This window comes from Parambassis ranga, chromosome 19 (assembly GCF_900634625.1).
Source record: "Parambassis ranga chromosome 19, fParRan2.1, whole genome shotgun sequence".
In the NCBI taxonomy this organism is placed as follows: domain Eukaryota; kingdom Metazoa; phylum Chordata; class Actinopteri; family Ambassidae; genus Parambassis; species Parambassis ranga.
In genome coordinates, this window is record NC_041039.1 from 7,753,939 (window position 1) to 7,772,268 (window position 18,330).

At 40.2% G+C, this 18,330-nt stretch overlaps 4 protein-coding genes across 5 annotated transcripts; 1 reads left to right on the forward strand and 3 right to left on the reverse strand.

The window, feature by feature from the left end:
- Positions 1 to 3,667: 3,667 nt before the first annotated feature.
- On the reverse strand, positions 3,668 to 7,336 carry bub3 (BUB3 mitotic checkpoint protein). Its single transcript, XM_028430502.1, has 8 exons — positions 7,151 to 7,336; positions 6,294 to 6,488; positions 6,139 to 6,208; positions 5,897 to 6,048; positions 5,575 to 5,733; positions 5,250 to 5,427; positions 4,806 to 5,022; positions 3,668 to 4,025 (listed from the first exon to the last, which is right to left on the reverse strand). The coding sequence occupies exons 2-8, from the start codon at positions 6,486 to 6,488 to the stop codon at positions 4,016 to 4,018; spliced, it is 981 nt and encodes a 326-aa protein (XP_028286303.1). The 5' UTR covers positions 7,151 to 7,336; the 3' UTR covers positions 3,668 to 4,015.
- Positions 7,337 to 8,458: 1,122 nt separating this feature from the next.
- Positions 8,459 to 10,138, reverse strand: hmx3b (H6 family homeobox 3b). Its single transcript, XM_028431577.1, has 2 exons — positions 9,614 to 10,138; positions 8,459 to 9,397 (listed from the first exon to the last, which is right to left on the reverse strand). The coding sequence occupies exons 1-2, from the start codon at positions 9,891 to 9,893 to the stop codon at positions 8,802 to 8,804; spliced, it is 876 nt and encodes a 291-aa protein (XP_028287378.1). The 5' UTR covers positions 9,894 to 10,138; the 3' UTR covers positions 8,459 to 8,801.
- Positions 10,139 to 12,620: 2,482 nt separating this feature from the next.
- On the reverse strand, positions 12,621 to 16,034 carry acadsb (acyl-CoA dehydrogenase short/branched chain). The gene is made up of 11 exons (XM_028431116.1): positions 15,951 to 16,034; positions 15,533 to 15,686; positions 15,355 to 15,455; positions 15,066 to 15,272; positions 14,781 to 14,951; positions 14,528 to 14,653; positions 14,353 to 14,445; positions 14,166 to 14,255; positions 13,917 to 14,054; positions 13,643 to 13,742; positions 12,621 to 13,157 (listed from the first exon to the last, which is right to left on the reverse strand). Exons 1-11 carry the CDS (start codon positions 15,981 to 15,983, stop codon positions 13,081 to 13,083), a joined length of 1,290 nt encoding a protein of 429 aa, XP_028286917.1. The 5' UTR covers positions 15,984 to 16,034; the 3' UTR covers positions 12,621 to 13,080.
- A 235-nt stretch (positions 16,035 to 16,269) lies between these two features.
- On the forward strand, positions 16,270 to 18,201 carry LOC114452594 (zinc finger protein Pegasus-like). Of its 2 annotated transcripts, none has more exons than XM_028431980.1 (4): positions 16,270 to 16,385; positions 16,591 to 16,747; positions 16,835 to 17,023; positions 17,194 to 18,201. In XM_028431980.1, exons 2-4 carry the CDS (start codon positions 16,612 to 16,614, stop codon positions 18,105 to 18,107), a joined length of 1,239 nt encoding a protein of 412 aa, XP_028287781.1. In that variant the 5' UTR covers positions 16,270 to 16,385; positions 16,591 to 16,611; the 3' UTR covers positions 18,108 to 18,201. The 2 variants fall into 2 exon arrangements, with proteins under 2 accessions (XP_028287781.1, XP_028287782.1); XM_028431981.1 differs by having other exon boundaries at positions 16,277 to 16,410.
- Positions 18,202 to 18,330: the final 129 nt, after the last annotated feature.

Genomic DNA, 18,330 nt, shown 5'->3' on the forward strand with positions numbered 1-18,330 from the left:
ATTCATACATAAACTATGTAATGTTACTCAACACAGAGAAAGCTAATGGCTGAAAACAGCTCCAAGCTTCAGCGCTGTCACATAAGACTCATGAGATCCCCACGGCCCACAGCAGCTGCACACAACACCTTCGGTGTACATGTTCCTGTGTGCTGAATACCTCCACGAGATCACAGTGTGTTGACCTAGATGTCACAGGGCAAAGCAGAGGAGGAATGTAGGACGTTCTGTTGTGATGCAGAGGCACTATAGAAATGGGCCTTCACTGTAACTCAAGAGTGCCACCTTTTTAAAAACCTTCTCTTAATATTTCTGTAATTCCATAACCTGGAGCTGTACTGTATCTGCATGCACAAGTTTATCCATCTTCCCCCTTTTTTCCTAAGAGAAATGATGTGACACCAGCCTTTAATTGGCTGATAATAGTTGGCTTCAAATGGTATTCTTCAGGGGATTTTGCCAATAACATCTAATAAAGCAGCTTGAAATGGATACAAGGACTCAGTTAAATCCTGCCCGCAGTCACTCAGAGGCACAGAAGAAACCTGAGCCTCAAAGATGTGGTGCATTAGTTCTGCTAAGCTAACCGTGAATGCTAATTGCAGGAAGGACAAACTGTAACCCCTGCCCTGTGGCCATGAACCCATTAAACGGCACAGAGAGTTTCATAGACATGGAGAGTGTACAAAGAGGCTCGCCTGAAAAGGCCTGCAATCTGATTTCAGTTTAAATGGGGATAACAACCCAGTGTTTTTCGAAGTCCCCCCTTGGGATGCACCCTCCCAGTATTTTATGACAGTTTAAAAAGAAAATGCCTGTCACTCCAAAGCTGACCGCAAATCATCAATACAATGCAACAGGCTCTATGTTTTCAAGTGGAATACGTTGATACGTGTGATATGCTGGACTCTTTAGGACGTTGGATCAGTTATACTTAAGTGCTTGTAGTTTCACGCCTGGAGGAAATGAACAACATGGTCATAGTACAATATGACACCCAATACATGGGAAGTGTTCTCCAGTCAGAAAAAAATGTTTTTCCATTTTGTAGACATCACACCCAATTGGAAAAAAAAAGGAAATTCAAAACTAGTAAAAAACACATTTTTCTTGCCTACTTTTAAATGTATGTTCAGATTTTATCTCAAAAGTCCTGGTGGATTCTGGCTCCAGTGCACCGACCGCCCCTGTCCTCCTAATACGCACATACATCAGTTTAACAGGTGACACGATTCAAATTTAACAAAGAGAAGCATGGCTAACAGTCCACAGCCACACTAGCAACACACTGAGCTAAATGCTAACATGCTCACAACAGTGACATGACCTGATAATAGGTCACAGGTGCAGTTGGGATTTGGCCATCACATAGTGTGTGACATAAGTGATTGAAAAAGGTCATACATGTAATCTGGCTTCATAATTTTACAAGGGCTGATTTTAAATAAAAAACACCCGTCATATATTTCATTTATCAAATGATTAATCTCAAACCTTAAATCTGCGACCCTCCTGTCACGCCTGGAGATCTTTGATTTACTACAGGCCAGCTCCCAGGTGAGCTCCCCCACCCTTTCACTAGTCAGCCCTGTGCTGCCTGGAAAAAGATGGATGGTCTTGAGTGTGAAACGGTGGGCTACATGGCCTTGAGCTTTATCGTCTAATTAGGTTCTAATGTAGCTACAATGCTCTCAAGAAGATGTTGTCTTGCCCACTACAGATCTTAAAAGTCTCCCCGGGGCAGGACCCGGCCACAGCCATGTCCAAGTCAAAGGCTCCGGTTTCATTCCCTGCTTGGATGTTGTGGAAACAACAAGCCAACTCTTGTGAGGACAAGACCAGGACCTTTACTTGGACCAAAAAGGATTTTATCTTACAACTCTTGGATTTGAATGCTTTCATAAAAATATGCAATTGTTTGGAGCCTTAAAAAAACAGCTACATGGATAATTAGTTGTAAGTCACAACCTAGCAAAAACATATTTACAACTTATTAACCAGATATTATGAAATTGGTTGCAGCTCAATATGTTTGCTTTGACATAAAGTGGCAACCTTAATTTTAGAAACATTTTCTGATGTAAAATAATGTTTTTAATAATAAGGTGATAATTTTTATAGAAGAAACAGTTACGTTTATGTCGACACCGTGTGTACCTCTGGTGTTGTGGCAATGAAACAAAAGACAAACCTGAACACTAAACACCACCAATATTTTCCTCATGCATCATGTGATTTCCCCGTTTATCCACACAGCTCACAATGGAGGACGGTATCATCAGCTTGATATAATATTAGAAGCCGGTCTTCTTGGGAGATAAGGTGTCTGTATGAAGGTCATCCGTGCCCTCTTGAGTGAACATAAGAGCTCTTTGTGGTTGGGTTAAATGCAACCTGACAGGCTGTTGGAGCACAATCGCCTATTTTAATTGTCATGTAACGGTTTCATGTAGAGCCAAACTGTCTGCAACACATCAGCGGTTGGAAACTAGAGACCGGCCACACAACCACAGATGTGGTTATCTAGATATTTGCTTAAAGAAAAAAAAAAGCCCAGAGAGCTCTGTAGAGACAAGCTTAGAGGAAGATGCTGATAGATAATCTGCAGCAATTTGTAAAAATACAGAGCTTAATAACTCCTGAATAAAAGGGACTAAGTATGCAACTCTGTAAAAAAAATGCTTACATACAATACACCGGACAATTTGGCTGCTCAATTACACAGCAAGAAAACCTCAACAGGTTTAATGCACAAACAAGTCCACTTTAGAATTTAAAGCCAAAGATGGCAGGAAACAATGTAACTCAGAGAGCCCCAACAACAACCTCCTTACAGTCCTCCATCTGCTTCACGAGCCATAATCATGTCCCAAAATGAAAGCCATTTCATATTACGCTGCAGTCATAATCCAACGTCAAAGGCAGACTCATTATCGACAATCATGGGAATTAGTTACATCATTTCACCAAACTGAACTAATCATTTCCAGGATCCCACAGAAGCAGACAGTGCCATTAGAATAAAAAAAATGGGGCTCTTAAATAGAATAATTGACATCTATATCTTCTGTGCTGCTTTGGCTGAAGGGCTTCCGAAATTACATTAGTTGCCATTGAAAATGTGAACAGAGGGGAAAAAAAGATGGCACATAGATTTTTGCAGGGCACTACTGTGTTCCCATTCATTGAATGCTGAATACTACATTAAAAAGGTCTGCATTGCATCTGACGCTGTCATCAGTGTAACAACTCACAAACGGCAGCAGATAAATTCAGAGATAAGACTTTCCACTGAAACATCTCTGGTGACTTACTCCATACTAACCAATTAGAATATTTATGCATTCAGGAGATTTTAATGTAGTAGACCAAAATCAATGCAGAATGTGCAATAAATCAGGATAGATTTTACTTGAATCTTCACTAGTCTGCTATAAGCTGCAGGGTCATCCACTTTTTTCCCTACTTTTCCCAGTAATAAAGCAGAATCTGTCTTAGGCCACAGACCTTTAGATGTCTATCAGCACAGGTCAGTGTCTGAGGGCAAGTGGAAACCTCAGCAAGATGAGTGGATCATCACTTTCCCTCAACACATCATCAAGAGAAAAACTTCTCCTGCCCCAACACATTCCCTGCATTGTAGCATGTGACATAATGTGACTTCATGTGAAAATCTGAGAAAACATTTTTATTATGCTTAAGGTGTCAAACTCAGTCATCGGTATATATACAAAGACAGTTGGTTAAAACGTTGGTGGGACAAAGGAAAAGGTGTCTATGAATAGGCTTTAGTCTAAAAAAATAACAAGAATAAACAATGAATATTTAACGTGAAACAAGAGAAGAAGATTATAACAAACATTACAATGTTACAATACAATACAGAAGTTGTAACTGATGTATTGGATAGGATTTAAATGACAGGAAACTATATGGTAATGGTACACTGGATGCCAGCAGTTAAAGCCAATGTCATAAAGGCTTCATACGCAGACAGAATCATTCCAAGCTGCACTTAGGTTGACCTGTAAAGCAAAATCATGACAAAAGATTCAATCAACTTGAGCAATCTCTAAATATGGAGACAATGTCCCCATCGAGGGCTACAGGTCGATTTCTGTCCAAGGTTCAACAGTCCAAGTAAAACCACCCACGAAACAATATCACAGTCTGTAAGATTACTCTAAATATCCTGATGATGAAGCGGAACAGATTCAAGCAGAGCAAATGTTTTTTACACTGGGATTGGTGACAATGTTTTCTTTATTGTTCCATGGAAACTCACGTCAATCCATCACAATTCCCTCTGTGGGAAAAATAGTTCACTAAAACCTGCTTAACTATGGGGGGGAAATGAACCACATTTCTAGTATAGTTACTGACACATGATTAATGTATTTATAAGAGAGATTATATTTCATGATAAAGCAAAGTGTGTTTTTATCTTGTATATCTGAACTGTTCTGTTACAAAAAGAATTAGAAACTGAAACTGCAACTAAATACTTAATACAGGCCACTCTGCACAAACCACTCAAACAGAATTACATTTGAAAATTGATTCAACAGTTGTTGTTTTTTTCTAGTCTGGTTATCAAAAATAAATGGACAACCTTGATAGATACCTTTGGAAGGGTTTTCAAATTCTCATCTGTTCCTCTTGCAGCCATTGGATATCGACAGACAAAGATACAGATCAGCATAATGCTGCAGCTGGATTTGATTCTTGTAAACAGAACCGCTCACAGATTCAGGATGTAGCATACTGCTCAGTACTAGTCACCACATAGGAGGAGGAAGACTCACTTGGGCTTTGTCTCAGCATCTGTGACTTGGCGGATGAAGATAGCGTCCTCTGGGTGGCTGATGTCTCCTTTCTCGTGCATGTAGGAGGAGGCGATTGCAAGCATTGTACCATCGTTGTTGAAGGCAAGTGATGCAATACTGGTGGGGTACCGGTGAAACTGACAAAGGCGCTTCTTGTTGAATGGGTCCCAGATGTTGACAAAGCCGTCTGAGCCACCTGGTAAGAGGACATGTTCAAGGTCAACCTCAAAGTTTTAGGCAGTGTTACTGCTCAGATAAGGATCTACATCAACTGCGTTCTGCATGAGACCTTGGCAGTTCAGTTATAAAGGTAACAGGAAATGTGAATTCTTATGAAAAGAAAACTGATGTACACTACAAAAATAAACTGATTGCAGAAAGAAATGAATGAGCTTCTGTCAAGCACTAATTAGCCAGTCGTACCTGTGGCAAAGGTATTATGAGCACTGTGAAATGAGATGGCATTGACAGGGTAAACCTGCTCAATTCCATCCTCCTTCAGCCTGTGGCATTTGAAGGCGTACTTCTTCTTCTGAAACTCCTGGCTTGGGTCCAGGTACTCCACAGCTACACGTCCTTCTATTGAACTCAAGACATAGCCCTGAAGCAAAGACAAGAACAAAAATAGAGGGTTACTATCCAACTCCTTCACATTAAAAAGCAGTATCTGTAACACAAATCTCCATTAGAAAATTATCTGTCATGGTTTTTTTTATTAGGGATTTATTTATTGTGATTTGAATTGTACCTGTTTGTTGGGGAAGGCTCTAATGCAGCGAGTCTGATACTTGAGGCTGGACTCTCTTCTTTGCTGTACATAACCCATGTTTCTCAGGTCCCACACCAGCACCCGTCTTCCAGATGTGCCAACAATCATCTTATCTCCAGCCACAGAAAGTGTATACACCTTTCACACAGATGGTGAATACAGCATTAGATCTAAGGTCATACAATCTTACATTTTTATGACCCTCAACACAATTTAAGTGATTTGATGGGAGGTTGATTTTTTTTAAATAACTATCTGATAAACAAGACAATTCAACACTACAGTGTCTCTGTTCTGCTACCTTTTCTGGCTGAGTAAAGGTGCCAGCATTGCAGGGTGTCCGTGGGTCCCATAGGCGAACTGATCTGTCCCAGCTACCAGTTACCATGACATTAACCTCTGGGCAGTACTCCACACATCGAATGGGGGCATCATGCGATCCAACTATTGTATCTGTTCAAGGAGAATGGAAATAAACACAGTTGAGAATAAGTTTTAACTTGTACAAACCTGATAATAATCTTCAACAGGTTTTCAACACACCTTGGTCTGTGTTCAAATCATGAGTTTTTAACTGTGCATCTAAACCTCCGCTCCAAGAATGTGTTGGGTCCTGCAAAAGAAGGGTGACATTACCTGTGACATTTGCCTATGGCGTGACAATGACAAAGAGGCTAAATGAACAATCTGTGACCTACATAAAAAGCACAGTCAAGAACTGGAGCTGTGTGCTGGTACTTCATCCGCATGGTGTTGTTTACGACATCATAGAGACGGACAGTGCAGTCCCAAGAAGAAACCAGTAGGAATTGTGATGTGCTGGGGCTGAACTTGACAGCTGAGATGCCATCCTCTGGTCCTTGGGTTAGCTTGTACTCGTTACTGCCGGTCATCTGAAGTGGAAATCAGCCATTAAATCTTAACTAAGGTTTTGAGATTCTGAGCTTTTTAAAGAAACTTAACTGATGGAAATGTATTGGGACAATCTTGTCAATTTTTATTGACTATATCTGACTGACCTATCTGATATTTGCAATTTACAGACATGAGAAGTACATTTCGTCTTATTTGAAGCACGCTATCGTTGGATAACGTTAAGTATTAGCCGCATAAAGTATTTTATTCTATTCTATCCGGTGATATAAAGACATCGGAGGTTTATTGACAATACAAATGGAAATACATGTGTCGGATGGTCGACTAAAATATACAACACTAGTTTTAAGATCAGTCTTCCGTAATCCATACCGTTGAAAATAGCTATAGCTCACAAGCACTGTGTAGCTATTTAGCAGTTAGCCTGTTTCCATTCAAGCTACATGTTTTGTTTTGGAACACACACAGACTTATTGCTTTACTGTTGTGATGGTCTGTGTGTATGATTAACCTTCATCTCACACCTGCAACATACATGTAGGATGATCTGTTAAATCCACAAATGACAAAAAGCTATCTTCAACCTTCTCTCGTTTCTGCTTCACCGTTGTTTGCTAACACTAGCTCGGTAAAGATAGCGACTATAACTCCTTTTTGTTAATCGTTTCAATACACTTACCGTTTCAGTTAGGTGTTGTTCGGATGTTATCGATTATTTTTTTCGCAGACAGTAAACGTTATACCTTTGTTTACAATAAAAAATACATACATACAGAACGTGGAAGTCACTAGAAAGCAATGTGGCTGCTTAAGCTAACTCCCGATAAAGCGCTGTTGCAGCCCCAGATCATACTGATTGGTTGAAACGACCGTTCAAACTCGCGCCTGGGAGTTCATTGGATGATTTATTCCACAGTGGCCGTTTCCGTTGTCTCAACACATATCACGTGACAGAGGTCTGCTTGTTCCGTGTTTCTCCCAGGATGCAATCTACACTTCGTGGACATTTATAAGCAATAATGTACGTATTTTTAAGATAGACCAAAACGCAAGTATAAGTAAACCACTATGTTTAGTTTATTTGCGCATGAGTGTATAAACTGCAAAATAATATCACAACCTGCAGTAAGATTTGGCTGATTTAACAGGCAATATCAGACAGATTACCTTGTGATCAGTGTTGGGCTAGTTATATAGGGCATTAATCAGTATATAGCCTAGCATTAGCCTACTTTGTATTATTTTTGTGGTTTGAGTAGACGTTTGTCTTATAAACACACACACTTTAGTCCAATCCTTTAAACCTAATAGTGTGGTTAAATATTCTAAAAAACGCTTTTTAATTTGTCTTGCCGCTTTAATGATGGACATCTTCTTTATAAATATTGTAGGCCTACTATATTTAGTACTATAAGCTATATAAACTATATATAGGCTAGTAACCGGTCATGAGAGATAGTGTAAACACAATGTTAAACACTTCTACCAAATAAAATGTAATTTTAAATTATTTTGGAATAAACATGGATTTATTATTTAATGCAACATGTTATTCCGCAAAAGCAGTTTGGAATGTGACTCTTTTTATCCAAATTTTCCTGATGAGTGCTCAATCTAAAAACCTTGAAAGGACTTAAATAAACATCTGATTTTACATCACAATTGAAAATAGATACATTCCTTTTTGGAACAAATCTTTACTGAGTGTGAGACAATATAATGTACAGAATTTCAATAACAATATCAGAAGAAAACCCATACACAAAAACAGAGGCGATTTTTGGCTATTCATGGCTTTAAATTAATGCCAAACATTGCGTCATAAAAACAATTTTATCTGCATCACCTGCAGTTTTCCGTTTTTTTCCCTTAAGGATCACATGATTGTCCTCACTATAGAGAAAAGAATATTTAAAACTGAGCTATAGGTGGTAATGTAAAGCCAACAGTATTGCACAATATTATATCAAAATATTCAATTCCACGGATTAGCTACAAACACTGACACAAAATCTTTGTAAAATACATATAGACAGCCAACCCTGTTCAAAACAAGTTCCCTTTTCCCCTAACAGTGTACGTTAAAATATATGCAATCAATTCTCCAATAACAATAATAACAATAATTCTGGAGCTCTAAAAGGGACTCAAGACAACTCAGCAGAATAAAGGATGGTTAAATAATAATAATAATAATAATAATAATAATAATAATAATAATAATATACCTAACAGTGTGTGCGTTGAATCTACAAAATATACAAAAAGTTCTTTTTTTTAATGAATCACTGTCATTTAAAAACATATAGTGTATTATGACACAACCAGTGTTAAACAGGCCTCAGCAGCGGGACCGGGTGGGAATAGTACATGTGGTGGGGAAAAGCCAGGAGGGACTGGCTGCCCGATGAGTTTGTAGCCGGGCCTCCTCCGGCCGTTTCTGTGGCTCCGTTCTCGTGATAAAGAATGGGAACCCGCACAATCCTCTGCGCCGCTGCATGGCTCAGGTTAGCCGCTTCTAGCTCTGCGGCCAGCTGCCGCTTCCACTTATTCCTCCGGTTCTGGAACCAGATTTTTACCTGCGTCTCGGTCAGGTGCAGGGACGCGGCCAGGCCCGCCCTCTCAGAGCTGCTCAGATAGCGCTTGATGTCGAAAGTGGACTCCAGCTGGAAGACCTGACTCCTTGAAAACACTGTGCGCGTTTTTTTCTTCCGACAGGGCTTCTTCTCGGAGTCCAGCTCGTCAGTCTTTCTCCTCCAGTCGTCCTCCTGGTCTATTTCTTTCTTTGGTTCATCTCTATCACTTTCATCCAGCGCAATATCGTCGTCGGCGCTTTCCTCTTTGGCATCTTGGTCACTTTTTTGGGTATCCGGGGAGCGCCTGTCCGGTGCCGGTGATGTTTCCCTTAGACTGGCTTTCTCAGACCCTGCAGAAAAAACATTTTACACTTCAAATTCTTCACTGTATGTCATTAAACAAACCTAAATAAATCAATATACATATTAATTTTCTTTGTTAAAATACGTTTATGGTTTATGGTGCACCGGAATGTGAGGACATTGTTTTGCTGTAAAATAAATTGTATTTTTTTCCAGAGAAAACTGCACCAATTCCTTATCTAAAAGTAGTAAAAACAATTTACCTCCAGTCCTAAAATGCGTCCCAAGCGTGTATGGGTACCACCAGGCAGATGCTCTCTCCAGATACTGCGCTGATAGTCCGATTCTCTGTGTGGGCAACTCAAATCGCGGAAAAGACAAGTCACCGAGCCGAGAAAAGAAGCTGCCTTCAAAAACTCCTTTGGCCGAGCCGAGGATGTTCTTCTGCTTCGTGGGTTTCTCTTCGATATTCAGCAGATTCTTGATGGAGAACGGTGACTCTTTTGCAGGTTGGCGAGTCTCTTGCGCATCAGAGTCTGCCATCACCGTTTATTGTCCGATATGGAATCACCATCAAAAATCTTATCAGAAAAAACAACACCTCATAAAAGATGTTAAGGCTTGAAAATAATACGAGTGAACAATAAGAGAAACAAGAAAGTCACTCAAAGTTGCGCCCAGCTCCTCCAGAGGGTGATCAGAGAGCGCGCACAGAGATCACTGCGACAAACGCTGGATTGTAATGATGAAACCAAAAATTCCATCCGAGTTAAAACGCGCTCGATCTCTGCTATTGGGCAGGTACAATAGCAAATAGGATTGGAGATGAAACAGCGAGGGGCTGTGCCGAGAATAGACTCCAAAAAGAAAAAGGCCGCGCAAGCGTTTTGGCTTCGGGCTCAACAGTACGCTCCCACTTATCATCCAATTAGATTAAAGAGGAAAATGTCTCGTTTTTTGGTGGGAGGGGGGGGGGGGTGTGCATGAGCCGCAATCACCTGTCAGTAAATTGAATAAATGATCCACAGATTATCACACATGAGCATCTTGGCCTTATTACCAGGATTACGCATGCATTTTACGCACGAATGTTAACCAAAATAGACTTGGGGAGACCTTAACTTAAAGGTAGCGTCAATTTTAAAAGCACCATGGGCTAGAAAATAGGAAAACATTTATAAATGTAATCTCTTTTTTAAAACCTAAACTCTGCTTGTGTTGGAGCTTAAGTTTTCCGTATAGCGTTTTAAATATCCGTTCCAACTGTGTACAACAGGAAAGCAGTATACGCTGTGCATTTCACCTGGACCAGAGCTGACTGGCTTCAGCGTAATTTTATTAGTCAGGAAGTGCTGCAGGCGAACATCAAATTGAATGCTTACCATCGTGATAAACTCTTCACATCAGCTCTGCGCAAAAAACCTGCAAACCCACAGAGGCAGCAGGTGATCTAATGCAAGAGGACGGCAATGATCTTGTTTCTGTCACATATAACAGCACTGCTGCTGGGAGGATAAAGCAGGTTATATATTTATTTTGTAATGAGACATTAATATATCAAAGCGGATTTTAAAAAATGCGGTTAAAGCACATTGATACAATAGAAACTGAATGTGCTTTTCATTTTGATACGTCACTAAGGTAAACAAACAAGGAATCTGAGGCATGCCTCTCACTGTGGAAAAGGAGCCTCAATATTTTTGTATATCCCATTTGAGTGCAGATGTTTTTGTATTTTTGTTTTCATAATATATGGCCAAAAAAGTACCTGGGATACACTGAAGATTCATCATTTTAACCAAACTTGAATCAGATGCAGAGAACTAATCAAACAAATTGAATTTGCTCAACCTACAAATATGCAGCCTGTCCTTTTAGCTCATGGAGCGCTCTCCAGCTCTAGAGGACAACACTGTGTTTTGTGAAAAGCTACTTGAATCCTTGCATAATTAGAGGTCTCATAGCTGTGTTAAAGATGGGGGCGGAGAAAGAGGCTAGCTGAGCTGCATTTTGCCAAAGCAAAGTGAAAAGCAGATCGTTGCTGTTTTCATCAGATTATGTTCATTAAACCGGGGTCTGCCTTCACAAGTCAGAGTGGATCAGAGGGGAAAACAAAGTACTCTCAATCAATGATGCAAACACAGACATGCCACATCTACCCTTTTTCAATTTTGTTAAGTGATTTTCAAAATACCTTGAAAATCATGTAGACTATTTTAATAATAACATTTTGCTCTGTGTCTATTCATTTTAATGTCATCTTCACAGGGCAGAAAACCTGATATCTTATTATGTCACAAATTATAGAAAACAGTTTGGAAGCTACATATTAAAAAACATAACGTATACTTCATAATAATCATACTGATGTGTTAGAACAATGTCAACAAGTATTGGTGCCTGGCAGACACTGGAGTTTTAGGATTTTGATACCATTCTAGTAAAAAAATCTTCTCATTATGAGTAAATGGGAAATTCTATTTTACATTTTCACAAACTAGCTGACTAGCTTTACTAACATGGAAAGCAGAGATGGTTTGCAATAATACTATGAAGGTTGAAAGGGTCATTAAACTGCACCACACCAAGCATCTTTTTCTGCATTATATTGTAAAAATTAAATAAATGTAATCATATGGGCAAATATGGATGTATAATAATATAATATAATAATAATAATAGGCTATTTACATTGACACTGAGAGCACAAATATGTAAGATAAGCCAATACTGGCAGGGAATGCAGTCAGTACATAAAAAAAAAAAGTTGTACAATAGGTAGATTTCCACATATTTGCATAATGGAAAAATGATTGACACTGATGCCTACTTGGCACCAATACAACAGCCACTCTTTGTTAAACAATGTATAAACATTGAGAAGTATTAATGGCTGTCCTTTTGTTAGACATCTCACAGGAGACCTATAATTGTATGTAAGGGGTCATAGGTCATAGCTATTATTTCTCTGTAATGTTAGACACAGCTTGGCTCTGTTGTCAGACCCAATTTTGCACAGCATGTAAATATAATCAATCTCACCCTAAAATTATCAATGAGTCATTTATGCTAGACAGGCTCTTTTCATCTGAAGCACCAGTGTAATTAAACTGATATAAAATATCATTAGTGGTGACAGGCTGTTAAGACACAGCAATTGACTAGATTTTTGTAAATGTTAGAGCTAGAGCTTAATTTGATTTGTGCTGCTGTCTCCTAGGAAAATGCTGCCATCTAGTGGGGGAATATGGTATTACAGAAAACACAACATTATTGTTGCACTATGCATTTAATACTACTGACAGATACTTGTTACAGATAATTTCTTTCAACGGGTTTAAATTACTCACCATACAGTATTTGTGGAGAAATATGCAAATGCTTATCCTGCAAAGAAAACGCACTGATCTTCTAAAGGCACTGAAACTCTCATATTGCATTAATATTTGATCTGATATACCTTAATTATAAGACAGTAAATGTCTGAAGATTACAAATACTGTTTTATGCTACTTTTAAACAAGTGATGGAAAGCACACAGAATACAACAAAAAAAACAATTACACCACAGCAATTTTAATTCTAAAGCTGAATAACATCATCAGTAACTGGACTACTTAATAAAACCCAAGAGAAACAAAGGCAACGGGATCAATCTTACTGAAGTCAGTGTGAGGGAAATATGGAGTGTAACAGCACAGTGCAAACTATCGGCTGCAGTGAGATGATTTTAGGAGTCGTACTCCTTATCAATGAACTTGGCCATAGTGGATAGCTGGATATTTGTCGTGCCCTCATAAATGGTACCTGTAAAATGATACAAAAACACATTACAATAAAGTCCATCAGTACATAAACAAGGTCCATTTTGTCAAATTCTCCTGCAGAGTACATGAATCTGCAGCTTTCACTACCAGGAGACAAAGGGGGTTTATTATGAAGCCGAGTCTGCGAGCGCTCCACCTGGAGAACTGCGGGGCCAAAATGGTTGTGATGAAAGGAAAAGTGACATTTTGCCCTGTGCAGCTTTCTTGGCTGTGTGCTGGTATAATGGCACTCAGGGGACAGACAGGGGAATTCCTGCAGAGTCCGATTACAGCCACTGCTATCAGACCCCCCTCTCTCTCTCCACCTCACTCTGGTCCAATCACAAACAGCCACACCTGACCTTCCCTACAGCCTTCAAAAGTACTTTCAACTGGCAGCAACAGAAATAATCTCACCTAAACAACCATTGAAAAATAAACACATGACGACATTTGTGGAGCCAAGCAGATTTGTCACAGACTCACCTATTTTACAATCTCTGTAGTATTTTTCTATAGGGTAGTCTTTGGTGAAGCCTACTCCACCCATCCATTCAATGCACTTAGATGTGGTTAGAGTGGCAACCTGAAGATAAAGCAAGAGATAATAGGAGAAATATAAAAAATGTTTTTTTGTACAGTAGATTCTTTGCCCAAATATGGCAGACAGCAGCTAAGACACTAGGCTGTTCACACTTGTGTTATCATGCACGGTTAATGCAGTAGTTTTGAGCCATAGTCAGTGATTTAGAAGTTTCACCTCTGAACAGAAGTATTTAGCCATGCAGGCCTCCTTTATGAAAGGTCTCCCAGCTTCCTTCAGACGAGCAGCGTTGTATGTCAGCAGTCGGGCAGCTTCAATCTGCGTCGCTACGTGAGATATTTGGTGCTGCATACCCTGGAATATGAAGAGTACCATAAAAACATATATAGTAAGAACATACCTTCAACTGGCCTGAATATCACTAAAATGTAATTTAAAAGAATGGAGTCTGTGCTGCATTGTAACCTGGAAGTCAAAGATGCGTTTTCCGAACTGCACCCTCTGTCTAGTGTAAGGAATAGTGTTGTCAAAGCAACCCTGTGCCAGTCCAAGCATCTGAAACACATGAAGTTAGCACAAATAAATACACAATAATTTGGACATTTACCTATTCTATGTTCATCATTCAAGCAAAAAAAGTATCCTGGCTTACCTGTGCTGCAATTCCAATCCTGCCCTCATTTAACATTCCAATGGCATACTTGTATCCATGGCCAACCTCTCCCAATATGTTCTTCTCTGGTACCTTCAGCAGAGACCAGTTAGGTTAGAAAAACACAGTAAGGTCCTATCTAGATTTGGTCTGGTGCTGTAAAAGGTGGTTTCACCTTGACGTTGTCAAAGTTGAGTGGGCAGGTGGAGGATGCACGCAGGCCAAGTTTGTTCTCCTTCTTACAAATCTCAAGGCCTTCAGTTCCCCGATCCACAATGAAACAGGTGATACCTCTGTATCCCTATCAATCAAAAGTTAGCTTGTCTTTACTTTTGTACACCAGGCACAGAGAACTGTAGGCATTATACTAACTGTTTCTAGATTATAACATCATGATTCTTAGAGAACTTTTAAAATGTGTCACTCACAGCAGAAGGATCCACATTAGCCATCACCAGAAAAACACCTGCATTCTCTGCATTACTGATCCACATCTTAGATCCATTGATTAGATAATAATCCTTGTGTTTTTCAGCACGTGTCTTCAGAGCAAAAGCATCACTTCCTGACTCTGCTTCAGAGAGGCAGAAGCTTCCAATCTGCCAAAAGTTGATAAAAAAATGGGAGTGCAATATGAAGAACCAACCAACACAAATAGGATTTTAGTGCATCTGCCATCCTTAAATACAACGTGTGTTTAAATGACAGCTCACCATGTCAGTAGATAGTCGGCTGAGGTACTTCTCCTTCTGAGCAGGGGTACCAAGTTTAGCAAACAGTGTGTTGATAAGTGTGTTTTGGATGTCACACAACACAGCCACAGAGGGATCCACCTTCGCCAGCTCTTCAATGACCAGGATGGAGGAGAAGAACGAGGAACCAGTGCCTCCATATTCAGGATCAATCTCAATTCCCATTAGCTGTATAAAAATAGAAGAGTAAGTATAGAGGGGAAAAGCCTTACACTGACATATTAGTAGTAATTCGCTATAAGGTACATACACCCTGTTCAAAGAGGGACTTGAGGACTTCCTCGTACATGACAGAATGTTCATCCATCTTAGACACAAATGGAGCAATGCGCTCTTGTGCATATTTTTTCACTGTCAAAAAACATCACAGGGATTAGTGAATGAGAAAATTCTGTTTGCAGCAACAGTAAACCAGCTGTCCTGCTCACCTGCCTCCCTCATCATGCTCTCCTCCTCTGAGTACGTCTGCAAGGGAGGGAAGGTGGATACCTGGTCTGAAACCACATCTGGGGCTGACCTGGTGGAGTGACCCCTCCATCCAGCCTGACATGCTACCCATGGTCGAGATATTTGTCTAACATACTGAAAAAGAAATAACGACAGTAAAATGATCTTTGTGTTTGGGCAAACACAGACAGAGTTAAAAAAAATCACCAACACGAACTGCATGTTTTTAGTACTATACTGTTCGTGTTCTGTTAAAGGCTAGCGTACTAGCTAACAACGTGACGTCAACAGCGAGACAATTATATAACTCCAAGAAAATGGTGGAAGCAGTAGAGATTTTTGGAATCCATGCAACACATTTCTCATATAAATGACAACAAATGCAAGATTCAGTCTCACCTTTGAGAAAATCCTGACCAACGGGGCCGCCATGATTTCTTACATATGTTTACATCCGCGTGCGTCCGCAAAAGGGCAGTTGCCTTTAGGAGCATCTCGTAAAAATCAAACACACAAAATCCGTCAGCGATGTATGACGTCTTGAATTGCATTAGCACTAAAAAACAAATTAAAAACAAATTCGAGAAATCAGGTGTAGGTACCAACAGGATAAACATTAAAAGACACCAGCACAAAAGAAGGGCAAATGGTTTTTGTAGACAAAAGCAACGGTAGTAATACTTTCTCGACGGCATCTAAAGGCAACAGTTGCATTCAATGTACACTGACCTAAACACGTATGCCAAAAACGGAAGCGGTCCTACTGAAAATTTCTACAGAACCTATTTACATTTTTTTGTGCCACTAAAAGTGATATTGGCTACACAGAGAAAGGTACGGTGTAAACTGGTGTTAAAATGTGAGTGGAAAATATTTAACATTTCATAAGGGATTAAATACCAACGTTAGCTCTTGTGCTAATAGCAATGCTAGTTATTTTTATGTTTTACGACCAGCTACGTTAGCTAACGCTAGCTACAGGAGGTTACATCATCAAGGTGTCATCAAAGTGTGGTTGTGTTTGTTTTGATCTGTTCAGGTTCAGTAGAGGAGAGGCAAAATGGAAGAGATAAAGACCGAGCCGGTTGACTTTGTGAAGGAATTTCAAGAGTACCTGACACAGCAAACCCACCATGTCAACATGATCTCAGGCTCTGTCTGTGGAGAAAAAGAGACGGCGGAGCCGTTTCAAGCTGGTAGGGAGAACACACTTTACGTATAATTATGACACTGATAAATCTTGAAATTTATGCTAGAGTCATGTTGTGTCTCCGTGTTTATAGTTGCCCCTAGATGTGAGCAAAATGGCCTGGACCCCCCATCGGTGGAGGTGAGCCTGTCAATGGAGGATGGGCCAGATGTACAGATGGAGGGTTTGGAAAGGACTTGCGATGGAAAGTACAAGTGCAGCTACTGCAGCTATGCCAACAAGGGCATGGCTCGCCTAATAGAGCACATTCGCATCCACACAGGTACGTGTTGCCACACAATGAAATACTTCTCATTCAGTCACGCAGTCATTTATTCACTTGAAAAAAGCCTGACTTGTCTCCATTACCAAGCTCAATATATTGTGGTCTCTTTCACTGTAAAATATTATTGTTATTATAATAATCATAACTGCAATAATTTCCTCACCCAGGAGAGAAGCCCCACCGCTGCCAGCTATGCCCATTTGCCTCTGCATACGAGCGCCACTTGGAAGCCCACATGCGGTCACACACAGGAGAGAAGCCGTATAAGTGTGACCTCTGTGCCTTCCGATGTAGCGACCGCAGCAACCTGTCACACCACCGGCGGCGCCGCCACAAGCTCCTGCCCACAAGGGTTGTCCGCTCTCCTTTTTCCAACAAGAGGATGATAAGCGCTTTGCAGAAGAGGACTGGTTCACTGGGCTTCAGCCGGCGGCTCCTTATTAACTTTAATCCAGCTTCCATGGCGATGCCAAAGTCAGATTATCTGAATGACTTGTCTCACAAGGCCCACCATTTAAACAGCAATGAGTATAAAAACTCTCCCAGGGTGTATGAGAATGAAAATCGCAGCAGGAGTAATGGTTTGACTTATAAAAACCCACTGGACCAGCTGTCTACACTTGCAGGCCAGTTGGCTGATCTTCACCCCAAATCTCAGACTCCTGCATCTCCAGATCAGGAGTCTGTAAGAGACGAGAAGTCCATTCTCATACAGCATGTCTCAAGTGAAGAAGTTGTTGTGTGTTCGAAGGAAGCCCAGACATCACTACCTAAAAAAGAATCTCCCACCTCAGGCAGTTGCAGTTCTAACTTTGGTTTTGAAAACAACATAATTACTGTCACTGCAAGCATTGGCAACAGCCAGCCGAGCACGCCCACTCCTGCTCTGACTACACCTGACGAACAGCTCTTATATAAATGCCAGCATTGTGATATTCACTTTTTGGACAACATCCTTTACACCATTCACATGGGCTGTCATGGCTATGAACATCCCTTTCAGTGCAACATCTGTGGCCATATGTGTACAGACAAATATGATTTTGCCTGTCATTTTGCTCGTGGCCAACACATAAAGTGATTTTTTTTTTGAAACATAAATGCTGAGACTGTACTCCATTGTGGACATGGATGCGTGGAAGTTAACATCTACATAAACATATGTTTGACATTCACACAGTTTTAGGCAATCATTCTGTGCAGGGTTTGTTGCTTCAATATTCATTCGTAGACAAATTGTACAGATGTTGACACACAGTCCCTCTTCAAATTCACTGTGTGTTTTGTGTTTTAGCAAATGTGCA